This window comes from Colletotrichum acutatum (assembly GCF_030867785.1).
Source record: "Colletotrichum acutatum strain CBS 112980 chromosome Unknown BDZ83scaffold_110, whole genome shotgun sequence".
NCBI lineage: Eukaryota > Fungi > Ascomycota > Sordariomycetes > Glomerellales > Glomerellaceae > Colletotrichum > Colletotrichum acutatum.
Genome location: NW_026849104.1, coordinates 58,118 through 73,801, shown reverse-complemented (window position 1 = coordinate 73,801; position 15,684 = coordinate 58,118). Strand labels below are relative to the sequence as shown.

General features: G+C 50.9%; 6 protein-coding genes across 6 annotated transcripts; 4 read left to right on the top strand and 2 right to left on the bottom strand.

The window, feature by feature from the left end:
* Positions 1-571: 571 nt before the first annotated feature.
* On the top strand, positions 572-2,362 carry BDZ83DRAFT_586977 (polyamine transporter 3; the record flags this gene model as incomplete). The annotated part of the gene is made up of 5 exons (XM_060505994.1): positions 572-843; positions 903-909; positions 966-1,415; positions 1,477-2,055; positions 2,114-2,362. 5 exons carry the CDS (start codon positions 572-574, stop codon positions 2,360-2,362), a joined length of 1,557 nt encoding a protein of 518 aa, XP_060360787.1.
* A 760-nt stretch (positions 2,363-3,122) lies between these two features.
* On the top strand, positions 3,123-5,083 carry BDZ83DRAFT_37886 (uncharacterized protein). The gene is made up of 5 exons (XM_060502704.1): positions 3,123-3,519; positions 3,586-3,622; positions 3,695-3,765; positions 3,848-4,218; positions 4,271-5,083. The coding sequence occupies exons 1-5, from the start codon at positions 3,322-3,324 to the stop codon at positions 4,719-4,721; spliced, it is 1,128 nt and encodes a 375-aa protein (XP_060360786.1). The 5' UTR covers positions 3,123-3,321; the 3' UTR covers positions 4,722-5,083.
* A 1,364-nt stretch (positions 5,084-6,447) lies between these two features.
* On the top strand, positions 6,448-8,202 carry BDZ83DRAFT_707498 (uncharacterized protein). The gene is made up of 5 exons (XM_060511547.1): positions 6,448-6,736; positions 6,786-6,842; positions 6,898-6,968; positions 7,056-7,435; positions 7,488-8,202. The coding sequence occupies exons 1-5, from the start codon at positions 6,550-6,552 to the stop codon at positions 8,125-8,127; spliced, it is 1,335 nt and encodes a 444-aa protein (XP_060360785.1). The 5' UTR covers positions 6,448-6,549; the 3' UTR covers positions 8,128-8,202.
* Positions 8,203-9,880, bottom strand: BDZ83DRAFT_634140 (FAD dependent oxidoreductase). Its single transcript, XM_060509078.1, has 4 exons — positions 9,677-9,880; positions 9,403-9,622; positions 8,795-9,344; positions 8,203-8,740 (listed from the first exon to the last, which is right to left on the bottom strand). The coding sequence occupies exons 1-4, from the start codon at positions 9,730-9,732 to the stop codon at positions 8,259-8,261; spliced, it is 1,308 nt and encodes a 435-aa protein (XP_060360784.1). The 5' UTR covers positions 9,733-9,880; the 3' UTR covers positions 8,203-8,258.
* A 681-nt stretch (positions 9,881-10,561) lies between these two features.
* Positions 10,562-12,996, top strand: BDZ83DRAFT_755847 (OPT family small oligopeptide transporter; the record flags this gene model as incomplete). Its single annotated transcript, XM_060514674.1, has 3 exons — positions 10,562-11,414; positions 11,465-12,726; positions 12,799-12,996. 3 exons carry the CDS (start codon positions 10,562-10,564, stop codon positions 12,994-12,996), a joined length of 2,313 nt encoding a protein of 770 aa, XP_060360783.1.
* A 224-nt stretch (positions 12,997-13,220) lies between these two features.
* BDZ83DRAFT_722656 (fungal-specific transcription factor domain-containing protein) lies at positions 13,221-14,912 on the bottom strand (the record flags this gene model as incomplete). The annotated part of the gene is made up of 1 exon (XM_060512490.1): positions 13,221-14,912. One exon carries the CDS (start codon positions 14,910-14,912, stop codon positions 13,221-13,223), a length of 1,692 nt encoding a protein of 563 aa, XP_060360782.1.
* Between the last annotated feature and the right edge of the window lie 772 nt (positions 14,913-15,684).

The following is a 15,684-nucleotide window of genomic DNA, read 5'->3' as shown; positions in this document are numbered from 1 at the left end:
ATGACACCGACACGTTGGTAAGCCACAGTTGGAACGAGAAAGCGAGGAAAATTCTGCGCCAGAACGAACCATCAGTACGCAACGCCCCGTGTCCTGCCATGTCAGTGCCGCCTCTTTTCATCAAATGGTTCCAGGCCGTCTAATGTTAAGGGGGTATGATCCCTGCGCCCATCAATGTCATCCAATCGCTGGGAGGCTCGCGATCGCATTGTCAGGGTATCTCGCTTTCGGATTCTTAATTCATGGTGTGCTGATGGGGAAACCAACGAACTAGTGCGGCGCATGGTCCAGCCATTGCACAATTTTGTGCAATTGGAGCTGAACCCCTTCTCGAAAGCCCGGGGTTGCTATGCGATTCTAGGTCTCCCGCAACGAATATAATGTAACCGTCTTCCCGTTGATTTTTCAGCTTTAGTCTTGAGGCTCAAGCCAAGAATTTCTTGTTTATACATACAAATAACGACTCCGCTGGACTGTTCTCCCGGAAACCTATAGACTGCAAACGACTTACACGATCGGTTTAGACGCGATACCAACAAACAGGCCCAGCACCTCCAGATCAAAGCACGCCATGGCGGATCTCAAGTCCCCGGACTCTGCCCCAAGAGACGTGGATGTTGAGAAAGGAATCAGCCCCAACGCCTCGGATCTCGAAGGCGCGACCATCAGACCCGAGTCTCGCCAGGAGCCGGAAGAAAACGCACAAGATGCCGCAAAGGAGGCACACCAAGACCCGAACGTCGTCGATTGGGATGGACCCGACGATCCTGAAAACCCTCAAAACTGGCCCATGAAGAAGAAGTGGTTCAATATTGCTACCATTTCGATGTTAACCTTTGTCACGTAAGTCATTTTTTCCAATCCAAACCCGAAAGACAAAGCCCATTAGTTAACCTCAACAGACCACTTGTAAGCTGTTCTGGAAACGCATTTCTAAGCTGGCTGATTACTGACATTCTTCGCAGGGATCCTCGATGTTCGCCCCTGGTATACCCAAAATCATGGTTGAATTCCACGAAACCTCTGCTACGGTAGCAACGTTTGTCGTCTCAGTTTACGTCCTCGGCTTTGCCTTTGGCCCTCTCATTATCGCTCCTATGAGCGAGGTCTTTGGTCGCGCGCGGCTTTATATCTACGGCAACATTCTCTTCACCATCTTCACCGTCGGTACTGCTCTCTCACAGAACATGGCTATGATGATGGCATTCCGTTTCCTCATGGGTTTGGCTGGTGCAGTGCCAGTCACTATTGGAAGTGGCAGTATTGCGGATATTATGCCAATAGAGCAGAGAGGTCGTGCCATGTCTGCTTGGGCTTTAGGACCCCTTCTTGGCCCTTGCATTGGTCCCGTTGCCGGAGGCTACTTGATCAAGGCTGCTGGATGGAGATGGGTGTACTGGCTTGTGACTATTGTGGTATGTACTCCTCCAAGAAACTTGAAAGCTAAGCAGTGCACGGAGTCTGACCAAGCTGTAGGGTGGTATCTTCATTCCTCTCTCTTGGTTCATGATGAAGGAGACCTTCGCTCCTCTCATTCTAGAACGCAAAGTAGCCAGGCTCCGCAAGGAAACCGGCAACACGAACCTCAGAAGCAAGCTTGATGATGGCCAAACCACGAAGCAAAAGTTCCAGCACGCCATCGTCCGACCTGTCAAGCTCCTCTTCGTCACGCCGATCGTCACTCTTATGGCTCTTTACGTTGCCATCACATACGGTATCCTCTACCTTCTCATCACGACCTTCTCCTTCGTCTACAGAGATCAATACGGCTTCGACGAGGGAACCATCGGGCTCACTTTCCTTCCCGCCGGCATTGGTATGATGATTGGTGTCGGAACCTTTGGCGCGCTCACCGATTTCATCGTCATCAGAAACAAGAAGAAAGGGCTCGTTCACAGACCCGAGGCCCGTCTTACCCCGGTTCTGACAATGCCTTGCGGTGTGGTTCTTCCCATCGGTCTCTTCATCTACGGATGGACAACTGAGAAGGGGGTTCATTTCATCGTTCCCATGCTTGGAGTTGTCATCTTCGCTACCGGACTCATGGGTGTCATGGTAAGTTGCCAATGCATACAGTATCGAACAATAGAGCGTCCGCTAACATGTGAAACAGATGTGCATTCAGAACTACCTCCTCGACACATATCCCCGATATGCAGCTTCCGTCACTGCTGCGCTAGCTGTTCTTCGATCCTTGGCCGGCGCCCTCCTTCCTCTTGGAGGGTTGGAGATGTACAACGCCCTCGGACTCGGATGGGGTAACAGTTTGCTGGCGTTCATCTCGGTCGCTCTCATTCCTATCCCTCTCGTCTTTTACATATTCGGCGAGCGGATCAGAGGCAGATTCAAGCCTACTTTATAAAGTTTGTACGGTTATTCAGAAAGATGATGCATTATTCTTAGAGCACGGCGTAAGGGGTTAGCATTCTATGGTATACTAAAAGGTGCCATCCAGCATGGGCGATGATTCGCAAAGCATTAGACGCATGTCTTATATAGTTGAGACAACAAGAACGTAATATACTGAGACTTTACTTGATAACTGGGCAACATAAGAGCAACTTTCGAAATACGTGCCAATACTTAAACCATCACTTAGATTTTCGTTGCCACTTTGCCGAGACTTACTACAAGCCGCGGAAAAAGACGATGTGGCTCGGCAGTGGTGGTACTAGTCTACCAGTCCATATCATGATGGAGTTGACCTCATCAAAAGACAAGCTCAGGCCATGACAATTGGCCTTCAAGGTTAAGATACTGGTCCGCATGTAGAGCCGAATGAAACGTGGTGCACTAAGCAAGACCTTTGATCAGTAACAAAGAAGCGTCGCATGCCATTTCACAGTCTTCGGGTACTGGTGAGGAATGGAGCGAAGAGAATCCAAATAGTCAGTGATTGCTTCGATTGACGGCGTACGGATGGCGTCCCCGAAGCCGCATGCGGGTTAGGATTGCAGATATGCGGCAGTTCGCGTCGGCCACATCAGTCCAAGACAAATCCGGCACCAAATGCGGCCAGCCCGACACATAGCGGCGACTCAACCGCACCAGTCCTCAAGTTGGGTGGTTCGATTTGAGGAAAGTGCCCCTGATCTCCTCTTTCATCTTGCTTTTTGATTCATGGTTCCCATGTTTCGACAACACGCAAGCACACGGGCGTGAGCATGACAACTCCACGACGCAGGGGTCTTTCTGGAATGTCGCTGAATTCATGAAAGAGAAACGACTCCGTTTCCACAATCTATATCGACCCAACTGCAGATCATTACGGCTCACTAGTCTCTTGTTTTGCTGGGTTTTGTCTCGGCCACGGGCTTCAGCATGAGCAACGCAACTATACCGTCAGAGGGGGTTGGGCCAGGAGCATCCTTGCCAAGTGAAACAAGGCAGCCGTTAGTTGTCGGTATTATATCAATGTTCATCGCATTGGTTGCCATTTTTATGGCAATTCGGGTTTACATCAGGGGTTACCTCTTGAGAGGATGGGGACTCGACGACTCCATATTCATGTGGTCTTCGGTGAGTTCAAAGTTGCTCCACCAGACTGTTGAGAGCCACAAATGATAGCTAACACTATCATACAAGATGCTCGTGATTGTACAGGGTGCCATGGTACTATGCAGTAAGTCATAACTCTGCTGAACTTGCGCTATCTTTCAGCCAGAAATGTTCAGATTCTGATTTTATCCATCAGATACAGTATACGGTAGTCTTGGACTGCACCTCTGGAGATCAACATTTGATCAAGTACAACAAAATCCTCGTGTAAGTCACCAGGGCACTTGAGCACTTGATCTCAAAACGGCACCAAGCCTGCGAGTCTATGTTTGGCTGACGTCGTTCTCAGTACTTGGTTGCAACAGTCTTCATGTACCAGTTATCTTTCGGTTTCATCAAAGCAACGTTTCTACTTCAGTTCCGCCGAGCATTCGCTCTACCTCACATAGTTTTGTTCTGCGACATTTTCCTAGGTATTATGCTTTTAGCACTGGTCGGCTTGCTTATCTTCGGCGGGATCGTCATGAAGAATTTCCTGAAGCCGGGGTATGTTCCTACGCCCGGGGACAAGGCATACCTCATATTTGGTTACGTCAACGCCGCCGTACATCTCTCGACAGATATCGTCATCTTCATACTACCGCTGGCACTTGTAGGACAGATGCGTCTTGCGACGATGCAAAAAGCCGGTCTCATCTCCAGTTTTGGGGTGGGCATTTTGTGAGTAGTATGATTTACGTGCTCACAGACCGCATTTCTGACCAAACAACAGCACCAGTGCGATTTCGGTGCTGAGAATCGTTAGCCTGCCTCTCGCTACCAGCGGCATCGATGGGTTTTACCAAGCCGTACCGCTAGTTCTCCTAAGCATGGCTGAGCCAACGTCTGCGGTCATCTGCGCATGTGTGCCGATTATGCGCCCCCTATTAGCATGCTCGGGAACTTCGAGGTATGGCAGCCAAGGGTCGCGAAGACCTCTTTCAAGAGCAACCAATGAATCGGCCGGACAAAGACGTCAGACACCGAGTGCGCCTCCACAATCGCCCACCAGCACGATAAGCCCATCGGTAGCGCAGGTTACATACAGATCCACTATTGCGGGGAGCATAGATGGAGATCCGGAAGGATACATTTCAAGCCAACAGGCCAGGGAAAGCATCAACACATTAAACCCACTGTCCATGCATCTATCATCACCCACCAAAACAGTACAGTTTCCATGAGGAGTTGTTGCTTCTCCACCTTCACAGCAATTGAACGCCGTGCGTTATCACGGCGTCTAACATCATATGGAAGCATTATCGCGTGATTTCATATTCACCTTCCGATGACGAGAGAGCGAGACAACACATTACCGGATGAAGACATGGGGATTAACACGCCAAAAGCCTTGGGAATGAAAGCCACTCGAATGATCTTATTGGCCTTGCATAGATTAGTCATGGAAACATACGCAAATAGCATTATCCACTCAAGTGTGTCATGCAGGGAATCTTGACAATCCTCAGAGCGGATAGAATGCTCGTCAGATATGGCGAGTCAAGGGAACCAGCTACCAACTTTTCGCGGTTCGCCTGATGAGTCGGTGCCGCCAATCAACGACTTGAAGCAAGTTAGGAACGCAAAAATCAACCCCCCACAGCGGCGCAGACATGCTGCGGGGGTTGAATAGGAGACTAGCAGACAAGAACACCCGATCACCCGGTGTTTGATGCGCTGTAAGCCTGCATTTAAGGATTGAGGCAACGCCGAGTTGCACTTGTAGTACGTGTACTCTGAAGGCTGATGGCTCAGATTGTTGGCAGTGAACACGGAGTTGTCTCTCAAATCATAATCTCGTTTGATTAGCAATGGGAGATCCAGGGTTGAGGATTACAGTGGGGAGATGTTTGCTAGATTTCAATTCCAATATCATGTTGGCTGAGTTACTTGAACTGGCTATGAAATTAGTGCGAGGGAGTCAACCACATAAACATCAATGACGGTTTCAGAATATCACGTATAATCTTTCTTGAAGATGCCTCATAGTTTAAATAGATACATGGGAACTTATGGTTATCTTTCTCGGCGAATTCAAGGAAGAGTTCTTCTGCTATGAGCAGCCGAACGATATCAGTCGATAACTGCATGCCCCAACCCTTACAGGGGTTGCAGAAGTGGGTCGTAGAGTCTAGAGCCCCATATAAGTCAAGCCGGCTACTGACAGAGCCTTCAAATGCTGAGTATTATTTCTTTTTCGAACATCCAACCCTTACGCCCCTAAGTCTTTTTGTTGGTTTGGTCATCCTGAGAACTGTGGATTCTGAACAAGGGAGACGAGGTTGGTGTCGTAAGGGGGAGAATGACTGCCCACGGACGATGGCTAGGGCAGTAAGGGGGCGAGGAAATCCCCAATTCTTGCGAAGTCAACCGCGGGCCACTCAGAGAGGGTGAGAGGCCAAACCCAAATGTTTGTTGAGTCTAGATTGAAACTGGAGTGTCACAGTCCTCGATCTCAAGTCCCTAATACCGAGAGGGGGGTCTTGAGAGACGGTAAAGCACTGACACCTGTCAAATGTCACTTCTCATGTCAGGTCTTCAGGAGGGGCAAACCTAGGTTGGGGTTCGAATCTCAGACAACATTTTGCTTATTTTCTTCCCCGATTTATCACAAACGGCCGGTTGCGCGGGTACGCTCAAGATCGCATGGACTCCGCTTAGCAGATTGTCCACTCAAAGCTCGTAAAGTATTCCCTGTGAAAAAGAAGGACTTCTGCTGGTAGTCCACACTCTGGGAAAGCAATCAAGTTTGCTTGTCAATTTGATGTCAGCACGGAGCCTCCCCATTTGCCTGCGCCATGCCGCCCGGCGGAGTGACACAGGTTTCCAAGGGATGGCCAAGACCCCAGCATACCATTCGACAGGAATAAAACAATCCAAATTCCCGGAAACTGAGCTTTGGTCATGCGGTTGGCGTGTGCTTCTTTACTGTTCTTGACCTCTCTTTTCCTTTTCCACCAGTGACCTCCTTGTCATCGACTCTAAAGGCTTGGATCGTCCTTGGGTGTGTTGATGGCATCTTCCGAGTCCAGGTACATGGCCGAGCCGCCAGATGGTCAAGGACGATTCGATGCGGGCACTATTACGACCGGGGCGCTGGCATTGGGTGGAACACTGACTTCGCTATCCATCATATTTGTCGGTCTGCGAGCCTTTACAAGGCTATCCCTAGTGAGACGAGGCCTTGGTTCCGATGACTGTGAGTATTCTCCCTACAAATGTGTGTGAACTTTGTTTTAACGAGTCAGATCTCATCGGCATCTCGTTAGCTTTAGCCATAATCTTCTATGGACTATCCGTCAAATGTGAGAATATTCCGGCCATTTACTACATTATAGAGGGTGCATCTAATTCCAGAAGTGTGCGAGCTCGGCGTGGGTACTCATATTTGGCAAGTTGAACAAGCTGACTTTTCGCCTTCATTCCTGCTTGTAAGTTGCAATACTCTCTTGAGGTTGTCAGATAAATCTCAACAATTATCCCTTACATGGACGCATTCGACTAACAGAATGATCTAGCATAGCATCATTGCGATAGCCGTCTACTCATTAAGTGTAACTACTGCAAAGTTGTCACTCCTCGTTTTGTACTTGCGTCTATCGCCCGAAAGGTGGTTCAGACTTATTACAATGACCCTCATTGGCTTCGCCTCTTCGTACGCGCTGGCATACCTCTTACTCATCGTCCTCAGCTGCAGGCCAATCCAGGCTTCATGGGATCTTTCGGCTAGAGAAGGATCGGTATGCATCGACAAAAACACAGTTTACTTGGTGCTCAGCGCTACCAACATCATCATGGATGTCGTGTGCCTTGTTCTACCTCTGAAGATCATCATCCCTTTGCAGATGGCAGCTCGACAAAAGCTGTCGCTGATTCTGCTATTTGCAACAGGGGGCTTGTTAGTGATGTCCCACACGAAGGTAAACAATCGCATGCTGATCTCTCGGCAGTGTCTGCATATGTGCAATCAGACGTACAATCCTCCTACCGCCGCTGTTCAAAAGTATAGATTACACTTTCGACATTGACAGACAGTTGAACTGGGCATCCATCGAAGTCAACGCTGGAATTATGTGCGCCTCCGTCCCGGCACTCAAGCCCTTCTTCGTGCGCTATCTACCCATGTTTGTCACTTCCCACATTACCGCACGCGGCCCCAAGACGAAGAAGACAACACCTGATTATCAAAACTACCAACACTCGAATCCCTATTCTACCACAATCGAGGCCAACAAAAAGAGGCGCAACGTTCAGTCAGAGGCTTACGAGCTGCATTCGCGTGATGATTTGTCGCTATCTTCGAGTGACATGCCGAAGGATGGGTCAAGAGAGGATGTTGCGAAGCTTTGGTCCGGAAATGCCCTCCGGAAAGAAAGCAAAAGTTACCGCGAGACCATCATCGAGTCGAACCCAAGGCATTCAGATGATGGTCGCCCAACCATTGTCGATGAGATACAGCCGGTGGTGGGATATGACTCAAAAGGGGGTCCGCAACAGAGAGTGGCGAGCATGAGCGGTATCAGGGTCACAACAGAGACGCGAGTCGAGTATGAGGTACCATGGCCGGATCATCGCAGCCCCATAGGATGATGTATCCATGGTGTTCCATCATTTATTGAGGGTACTTAAGAATTGTTCAATGTTTATCTTTGCAACATAGACTACAAGTTGTTTTCAAGTTCCAAGTCTACCGATTTCACGGTACAATTTCTACTTGCCCATCATGTAGCTTCCAGGTGCATAATATCTCTGAGGTCTTTCACCTCCGTGCCAGGCCTGGTAGCGACAGGCTTTGACTTTCTATTGCCATACTTCCATTCCATCCTTAGCCCCCTCTCTTTCCCCTCCAAAGCATCGGCAATGTAGTCGCCGATGATTGGAAACATCTTGAAAGCATGACCAGAGTCTCCAGTCGCCAGGAGTAGAGAAGGATGTTTTGGGTGGTTGTCGATGAGCCAGTGGGAGTCAGGAGAATCGGTGCACCAGCAGACTCGCGCACCTAGCAGCGGTCGACCAGAAAACTGCGGCATGACTGTATCAATAAACTTATTGATTGCTGTAGCTGCTTCGTCGGGGATTCCGTCGTCGGGGTGTGCGCTCGCGTATCGAGGAATTGAGTACCGTTCCACCTTACCCGAGGGATCAGTGTACGTGCCCACTCGGTACTGGTAACCTGGGGATCCGTCACAGATCTTCATCCACTCTGTGAGTATTGTCAGTGGACAGATCTTAGTCTCTGATTATCGTGAAAACCTACTGGTTTCTGGATCTGGTTCGAATGTGAACCCCAGCTCAAAGTTGTCCACGACGGGAATCCCCTTCCACTGGGCAACCTCCTCATCGTTCAGCTCGATGTGAGCCAAAGACCAGCACTTTGTCCACATCTTCCGTGACAACTCGGGTAGAACATCAGGAGATGCAGCTCCAGTACAAAGGATATACCTGTCCCCACGGACAACATCGCCGGACGCAACCTTGATCCCATCAAGCTTGCCTGAACTATCGAGGCTTAGCCCAGTCATCGTGCCATTAGATCCTGATATGAACTCAACACCCATATCCTGTGCTGCTTTGCCCCATTTCTCTAAAGAGTTTTTGGCATGGGCCCACCCGCCTTGGCTGTTCCAAAGGCCCTTCCAATTTTCGATGCCGTCTGCATCGCAGAGTTGCGGAACATGCTTGGCAATCTGCTCTTTACCCGCCACCAACTCGAGGTCGCCAGCCTGTCCAGCCTTCTTGAGATTTTCATACGACTCTTTGAGGTGTTTCTCTGCTAGTGGGTCCCCTAGAGTTGTCACGATGCGTCCCTATGAGGTGATGATCAGCTGGAACATGCGACGATGGTTGTGGGAAACATCGACCAACCGTCTCATGAAAAATTCCTTTCCATTCTGAGCCTCTCCAAGCATTGAGCGCCTCGAGCGCCAGTTCCGTGTACAGCGGCTCATCATATTCGGTTCTGATGATCTTGTTCAGATCATACCCTGCAGAATCGAGACTTGGTATGGGATGACGATCGAGACACCTAATATTAGTGTAGCCACGCTTGGCAAGATGATATGCGGTGCTGGTGCCAAATGTGCCGCTGACAAGGTCCAATCAGTAGTGCCCAGGTTCGGCATAGTTATGTTGGACTCACGCGCCCAGAATGACAATGCTCGAGGTCTTTGAAAGAGGAGGGGTATTGATGGTCATGGCTGACGAATGACTACCATAATCTTCGTACAAGGGAACAGAATTCGAACACAAACTATCACCACTTCAAAGCCAAACTGTCTCAAAGTGATTCGGTATTTCGGTGAGATATGTAGTCCTCAAGTCGGTACAAACACGCCAAGACCACATGAACTCAACGAAAGAGGATCGACTCGCTCAGAACAAGGCCATCTAATTGGCGCATTGTTCTACCCCTCGTCCTGCACAATTTACTAACTAGACCATTATTGGGGCGCCAGGCCGCTAAAGCGCACGTCTAAACAGGTGATCTCAGGGGTCTCTGCCGGCTTGGACCTTCCCTTCCGCCTCCCCAAGTCCATCTTCGACGTCCTCCCCCGCCTCATCAACCTGGGAGATGTAACATTGGAACCCTGGAAATTTCAACAAGCTTTTACGACTCCGCATTACTCGTGCATTTCACCATCTCTCAACGACAACAATGGCTAGAAACGAGCCACTGATCCGGTCGCGGCAGCACAGGCCAGATAGCTTGGACCTTCCACAGTATTGTCTCCCCTGCTCCGCTGTAGGTAGTGTATCATGGGGAAACACCAGCGTAAAGCCTATCTTGACTGCGGGGTCTGGAGATCGGGTCAAGATGGACTGAGTGCAACGGAGGGGTCCACCAGTTCCAAGGAAGGTCGATACCGAGTAGTTCGTTCCGGATGAGGTCTATACTCGGCTCGACGGCAAATGGTATATAACGACTTGTAGAAAGTTTTCGTTCCACATCAGTAGCATCGATCAGACCAGCCCAACGATCCACTCGTTTATATCAACATTCTCCGGCCCAAGATCTCCGGTCACCATGTCTGGCACAACAGACCAGCACGGCGAAAAGACGGCCGTAGCCTCTCCACGGCCGCAGTTGCGTCCCGACGAGGAGGCTCGCGATGTCGAAAACCTAGATAAGGCGATGGCCTACGCCATTGACGAGATCGAGGAGCACTTTAACATCGAATCCGACAACTCGCCGTACCCCGAAGTCCGCGCCAACGTGCCTAACACGGACGACCCGTCCATGCCCGTCAACACGCTCCGTATGTGGGTTCTCGGCGTCGTCTTCACCATGGTCGGCTCCGGCATCAACCAGTTCTTCTCTATGAGGTACCCAGGCGTCACCATCTCGTCTCTTGTGGCACAACTCATCGCCTACCCCGTCGGGTGCGCCGTGGCCCGTATCCTGCCAGTGAAGAAGGTGCGCATCTTCGGCCGCTGGGACCTAGTGATCAATCCGGATCACTACTTCAACATCAAGGAGCACGCGGTCATCACCATCATGTCCAACCTGTCTTTTGGACCGTCGTGGGCTACTGACATCATTCAAGCGCAGAAGGCGTCGGCGTTTTACGGGCTCGACACACCGGTCGCGTACCAATTTCTGCTAGGCCTCTCGATGCAGCTGTTCGGTCTTGGTATGGCTGGACTGGCGTATCGCTTCATCGTAGAACCTCCCCACATGATCTGGCCATCGACACTGGCCAACGCTGCACTATTTCAGACACTTCATGGCCGAGCGAACCCTTTAGCAGATGGTTGGAGGATCACAAGATACCGGTTTTTTCTTTATGTCTTTATTGGGGGCTTCTTCTGGTATTGGCTTCCTGGGTATTTGTTTACTGGTCTGAGTACCTTTGCCTTCGTTTGCTGGGCTGTTCCAAGTAAGTCGGAGACCTGATGATAGTTATCTAGTTCCACTAACAAGGCGTAGACAACGTTGTGGTCAACAATCTATTCGGCATGTCGACTGGGCTGGCCTATCTACCCATTACCTTCGACTGGTCTCAGATCGCCTACAACGGATCGCCTCTGGTCGTTCCTTTCTGGGCACAAGCTAATGTCTTTGCTGGCTGGGTTATCCTCTTCGCCCTCGTAACACCGATTCTGTACTACACCAACACGTGGTATACCGCATTCCTACCCTTTTCAGGCGCAGATACCTACGACAACACCGGCAAGATCTACAATGCTACTCGCGTGGTAGGTAAAGATGGCAACTTTATCGTGGAGGAGTATGAAAAATACAGCCCTCTCTTCATGCCCGTCACCTTTGCGCTCAGCTATGGCATATCGTTTGCGACAATGACCTGCGTGCCAACCTACATCTTCATCAATTACTACAAAGACATCATCGGCGCATTCAACCCGAGCAGGAAGAAGGATATTCACACCCGCCTGATCGAGAAATACCCAGACACGCCATGGTGGTGGTACGGCATCATGACGGCCGCTGTGCTGGCGTTGACAATCATCGTGCAAGAGGTGTACAAAACCCAAATGCCTGTCTGGGGCGTTTTCGTGGCCTTTGGGTTGGCTCTGATCTACCTGATCCCGACCGGCAGCGTCTACGCCGTCGCAAACCTCAACAGCAACGTCCTCACGGTCCTGGGCGAGATTATCTCCGGATACGCCATACCGGGAAAGCCCATCGTCATGCTCATCTTCAAGTTCTACGCCTACACGGGGCTCAGCCAGGCCATGATCTTCTCTTCGGACATGAAGCTCGGCCTGTACATGAAGATTCCCCGGAGAACGCTGTTTGTAGCCCAGTTGGCGGCTTGCATCACGGGCTCTCTCACGCAGAATGCCGTTCTCCTGTGGATGCTGAACCACGTCAAGGACATTTGCCACGAAAGCCAGCCCAATGGCTACACCTGCCCTCAAGGACGGGTCAACTTCTCTTCGAGCATCGTTTGGGGTGCCATCGGCCCAGCACGGCTATACAGCGTGGGGAAAATTTACTCTGGTCTGTTGCATCTCTTCTGGATTGGGGCACTGTTGCCCGTCGTGACATTTTTCCTCAAGAAGCGATTTCCAGAAAACAAGTTCCTGAGATACCTTCACTGGCCTCTCTTCTTCGCCGGGACAGGCAACGTTCCTCCAGCTACCGGAATCAACTACACCTCAGCTTTTGTCGTCTCCTTCATTTTCAACAAGTGGCTTAAGGGCAAATTCCCTCAGTGGTGGGCAAAGGTGTGTTCCAAAGACAACGACCTGCTTCCCGAAGTTGGGTAATTAATTCTTATACTGACTCGGTAACGACAGTACAACTACGTCCTATCTGCCGCTCTCGACTCTGGACTAGCCATATCCGCCATCGTCATCTTCTTTGCTCTCGTTTTCCCCGGTGTCCAGCTAAGCTGGTGGGGTAATAATATTCAGCGTTCGACCATCGACGGCCAAGGCGTTCCCTTGAAGGCTGTACCGTTAAATGGCACTTTTGGCCCGGCAACCTGGTCTTAGCCAGGTATCTGTCCTGACACCCATCATCCTTCAGGACAAGTCCCTGTACTTTTCTGGCACTGATACGCCAGGTACAAATAATACTACTAATTAACGCATCGCGCCAAATACAAACGCTCGCATGTCGCCGTTGCTCATAAGCATAATACATCACAGAGACTGAGATCTGAGGGCGGTAGGACTGCCCTACAGGTTCAAAGGCAATACGGCCCGAGCTACCCAGCTCAAGCCAAACTAATATTGTGGCAGAATGGCGCCACGAATCGAGCCCAGTCATTGAAAGCCTTGGGACTGGGGGATAATTGCCGATCCGACGACAGGAATGATGCCGCCTCGCGTTGTTTCCAGACCTTTTCAATGACGGAACGTGTCCGAGTGACATTGGAGAGCGAATCTGCCAACTTGTCAAGAACATAGAGGACAAAAGGGCGTGCGTAGCGGGGGGGTGTCTTATCCTCGACATCTGCCTCGGCCCACTCAAGCTCCTCTGTGGGATCGAGTTGACAGGCTGCCATGAAGAGCGGCCACGTGAGTCCAGCTTTGACATCCGCATCGAGCAACATCGCGACGAGACGCAAGATCTTCTTCACGTTCTGTCGAATTACAGGCGTTGCGGGAGTCGAGTCGTTGAGAGCAGAGTGAAGATAAAGCTCTACCGTCAACCGCTTCAATTCGACGGTGTTCCTGATGATTTCGTCGTCGCTATCGCTCTTCAGATGCGGCTGTTGGAGCAGACAAGTCAACCTTATCCGCTGGCGCTCGAGATCCTGCCAGCAGTCCTCCGCCGTCGAAGATGACATGCGATGGTACTTGAAGCTGAGCTCCGTAATCTCGCCAATGATACTAACCAGCTGCGGTGAGCAGCCCATCCAGAGATCAAGCCCCTCGTCCTCCTGCGCGGACCAAAAGTCATTACCGAAGATGGGCTCCTCGCCGCAGGCGGTTCGTCCCATGACATCGTAAAAGGCAAAATACCGCTCGGTGAACTTGATGATTCGCTCCCAGGGACTCTGCTGCCGCGTCGCCATCTTGGCGGCGTCCGAAGTCATGCCTTGGCGTCTGAACCTGATGAGGTCTCGGGCCCCGCGCAGATGCGTGACCCAGCGCTTGTCGCACTCTGCAATAATTTCGAGCTGGCAGAGCAGCATCATCAGGACGAGGATCTCCGAGTTGGCTGCGATGTCGATAGACGACTTGTTTTCGAGCGTCAGGCGCAGCGATCGGATGACTTTGGCTGAGTAGCTTAGAGCTACCGGCTGATATGTGCAGTCTGATCTTGCTCTGTGTGAAGCGGCGAGGCCCAGGAGGGCGTGCATGAGGGCTGGCGAGGCGGATGAGACGGCAAAGGGGAAGATGAGCGCGGAAAAAGGGGATTCGCCTTTGGCGCATGGAACTGTCATGGGACAGATCCGATCTAGGTAGTAAGATAACAAATGCGATTCGGCCTGGCTGTCGAGCTGAACGTATTTCACCGGCCGATTGATACAGCCCAAGTTTTTTCTCAGTGTAAGAGCTGCCGATTTGCGATCATCCGTGGAGCTGTCATCACTGGAGGACGACGAAGACTCTTCCCTCTCAAAGTCGGTGATGAAGGAGTTCAGGAAACCAAAAGAGTGAACGTGGGTAGGTAGACACCAGTAGTTGTCCAGGGTGGAAGGCGGCGTCGCGGATTTCTTCTTGTTATTGCCGCCGGTCCCAGATTTCGACCACACGCCGGCCCTCCCAAAGGCGCGGCCAACGTAGTCCGTTTCCCATTTCAGGACTTGGGCGTAGACGCAGTCGGCGTAGCCACGGGAAGTACATGGCCCACAGTGAGGTTTCGCCTCGTCGCACCGGATCTTGTGTAGACGGCAGCGATGACAGCCGCGGTGGCTCCGTCTAGATACCTGCTTGGAGGGATCTCGTCTGCGCGGCATTTTGGCCAGAGACTGTGGGCAGATGGTGAAGATGTCTCGACAGGTCGAATATGAGCTAACAAAGAACACAGTAAGGTGACGGTGCTAGCAGTATTGAATAGTGGATTTGGAAGATGGGGCGTGACATGGAACTGCAGGACAGGAACCCGGGGGACGGATGGGGAGGCCGGGGATGTGAGGGGCCCAGTTGTCGAGTGATGGTAGCAAATCGTCGGCTGACTAAACCCCGTTCTTGGAGCCTGACTCCGACTTTTTGATCATCGCCAACATTTGGGTCTCTTAGATAGAGTTCGCTGGGATGGCTGGTTCGCTAGTTGAAGGTTTGGGCCGGGGGGAAACACCCCGATCCCCAAGTATTGGATGCTCATTCTGGCGACTGCCAATCTTGGGTTGACTTGATGTTTGACTACTCACCTCAGACAAAAGCCAAAAGATTAGAGTTGAGCTGTTGCCCTACCTTGTTTTCAAGAATTACGCAACTTAATTTGGAGTGGCACTAAATTGCTACTAGCTATCTGACTCGTTGCGAGAGATACGCGTCCACTCTGAGAGTTGGTGCAAGGCACTGGAGATCAGGGCAGTTAAAGAGGCGTTGATGATGTAGAATTACCATGAGCAGAGAGGAGTGCACATCAAACGTCAAGTATACCGGACGTCTTATGACTAACGTGTTATCTGAGTGAACGTTTGACCAAGTTCTCTTCTCTGCGCAGTTGGGACGTTGGCAGCGTCGTCCAATATGAAGCATTCTGAGGGGTAATGCCGGCTCATG

Coding starts and splice junctions, on each gene's coding strand:
- BDZ83DRAFT_37886 (XM_060502704.1), top strand. CDS start 3,322: ATGAGCAACGCAACTATACCGTCAGAGGGGGTTGGGCCAGGAGCATCC. Junction 3,520..3,585: donor CCATATTCATGTGGTCTTCG/GTGAGTTCAAAG, acceptor CTATCATACAAG/ATGCTCGTGATTGTACAGGG. Junction 3,623..3,694: donor GGGTGCCATGGTACTATGCA/GTAAGTCATAAC, acceptor TTTATCCATCAG/ATACAGTATACGGTAGTCTT.
- BDZ83DRAFT_707498 (XM_060511547.1), top strand. CDS start 6,550: ATGGCATCTTCCGAGTCCAGGTACATGGCCGAGCCGCCAGATGGTCAA. Junction 6,969..7,055: donor TTTCGCCTTCATTCCTGCTT/GTAAGTTGCAAT, acceptor AGAATGATCTAG/CATAGCATCATTGCGATAGC. Junction 7,436..7,487: donor CTATTTGCAACAGGGGGCTT/GTTAGTGATGTC, acceptor ATCTCTCGGCAG/TGTCTGCATATGTGCAATCA.
- BDZ83DRAFT_634140 (XM_060509078.1), bottom strand. CDS start 9,732: ATGACCATCAATACCCCTCCTCTTTCAAAGACCTCGAGCATTGTCATT. Junction 9,345..9,402: donor AAGGAATTTTTCATGAGACG/GTTGGTCGATGT, acceptor ATCACCTCATAG/GGACGCATCGTGACAACTCT. Junction 8,741..8,794: donor CGAACCAGATCCAGAAACCA/GTAGGTTTTCAC, acceptor CAATACTCACAG/AGTGGATGAAGATCTGTGAC.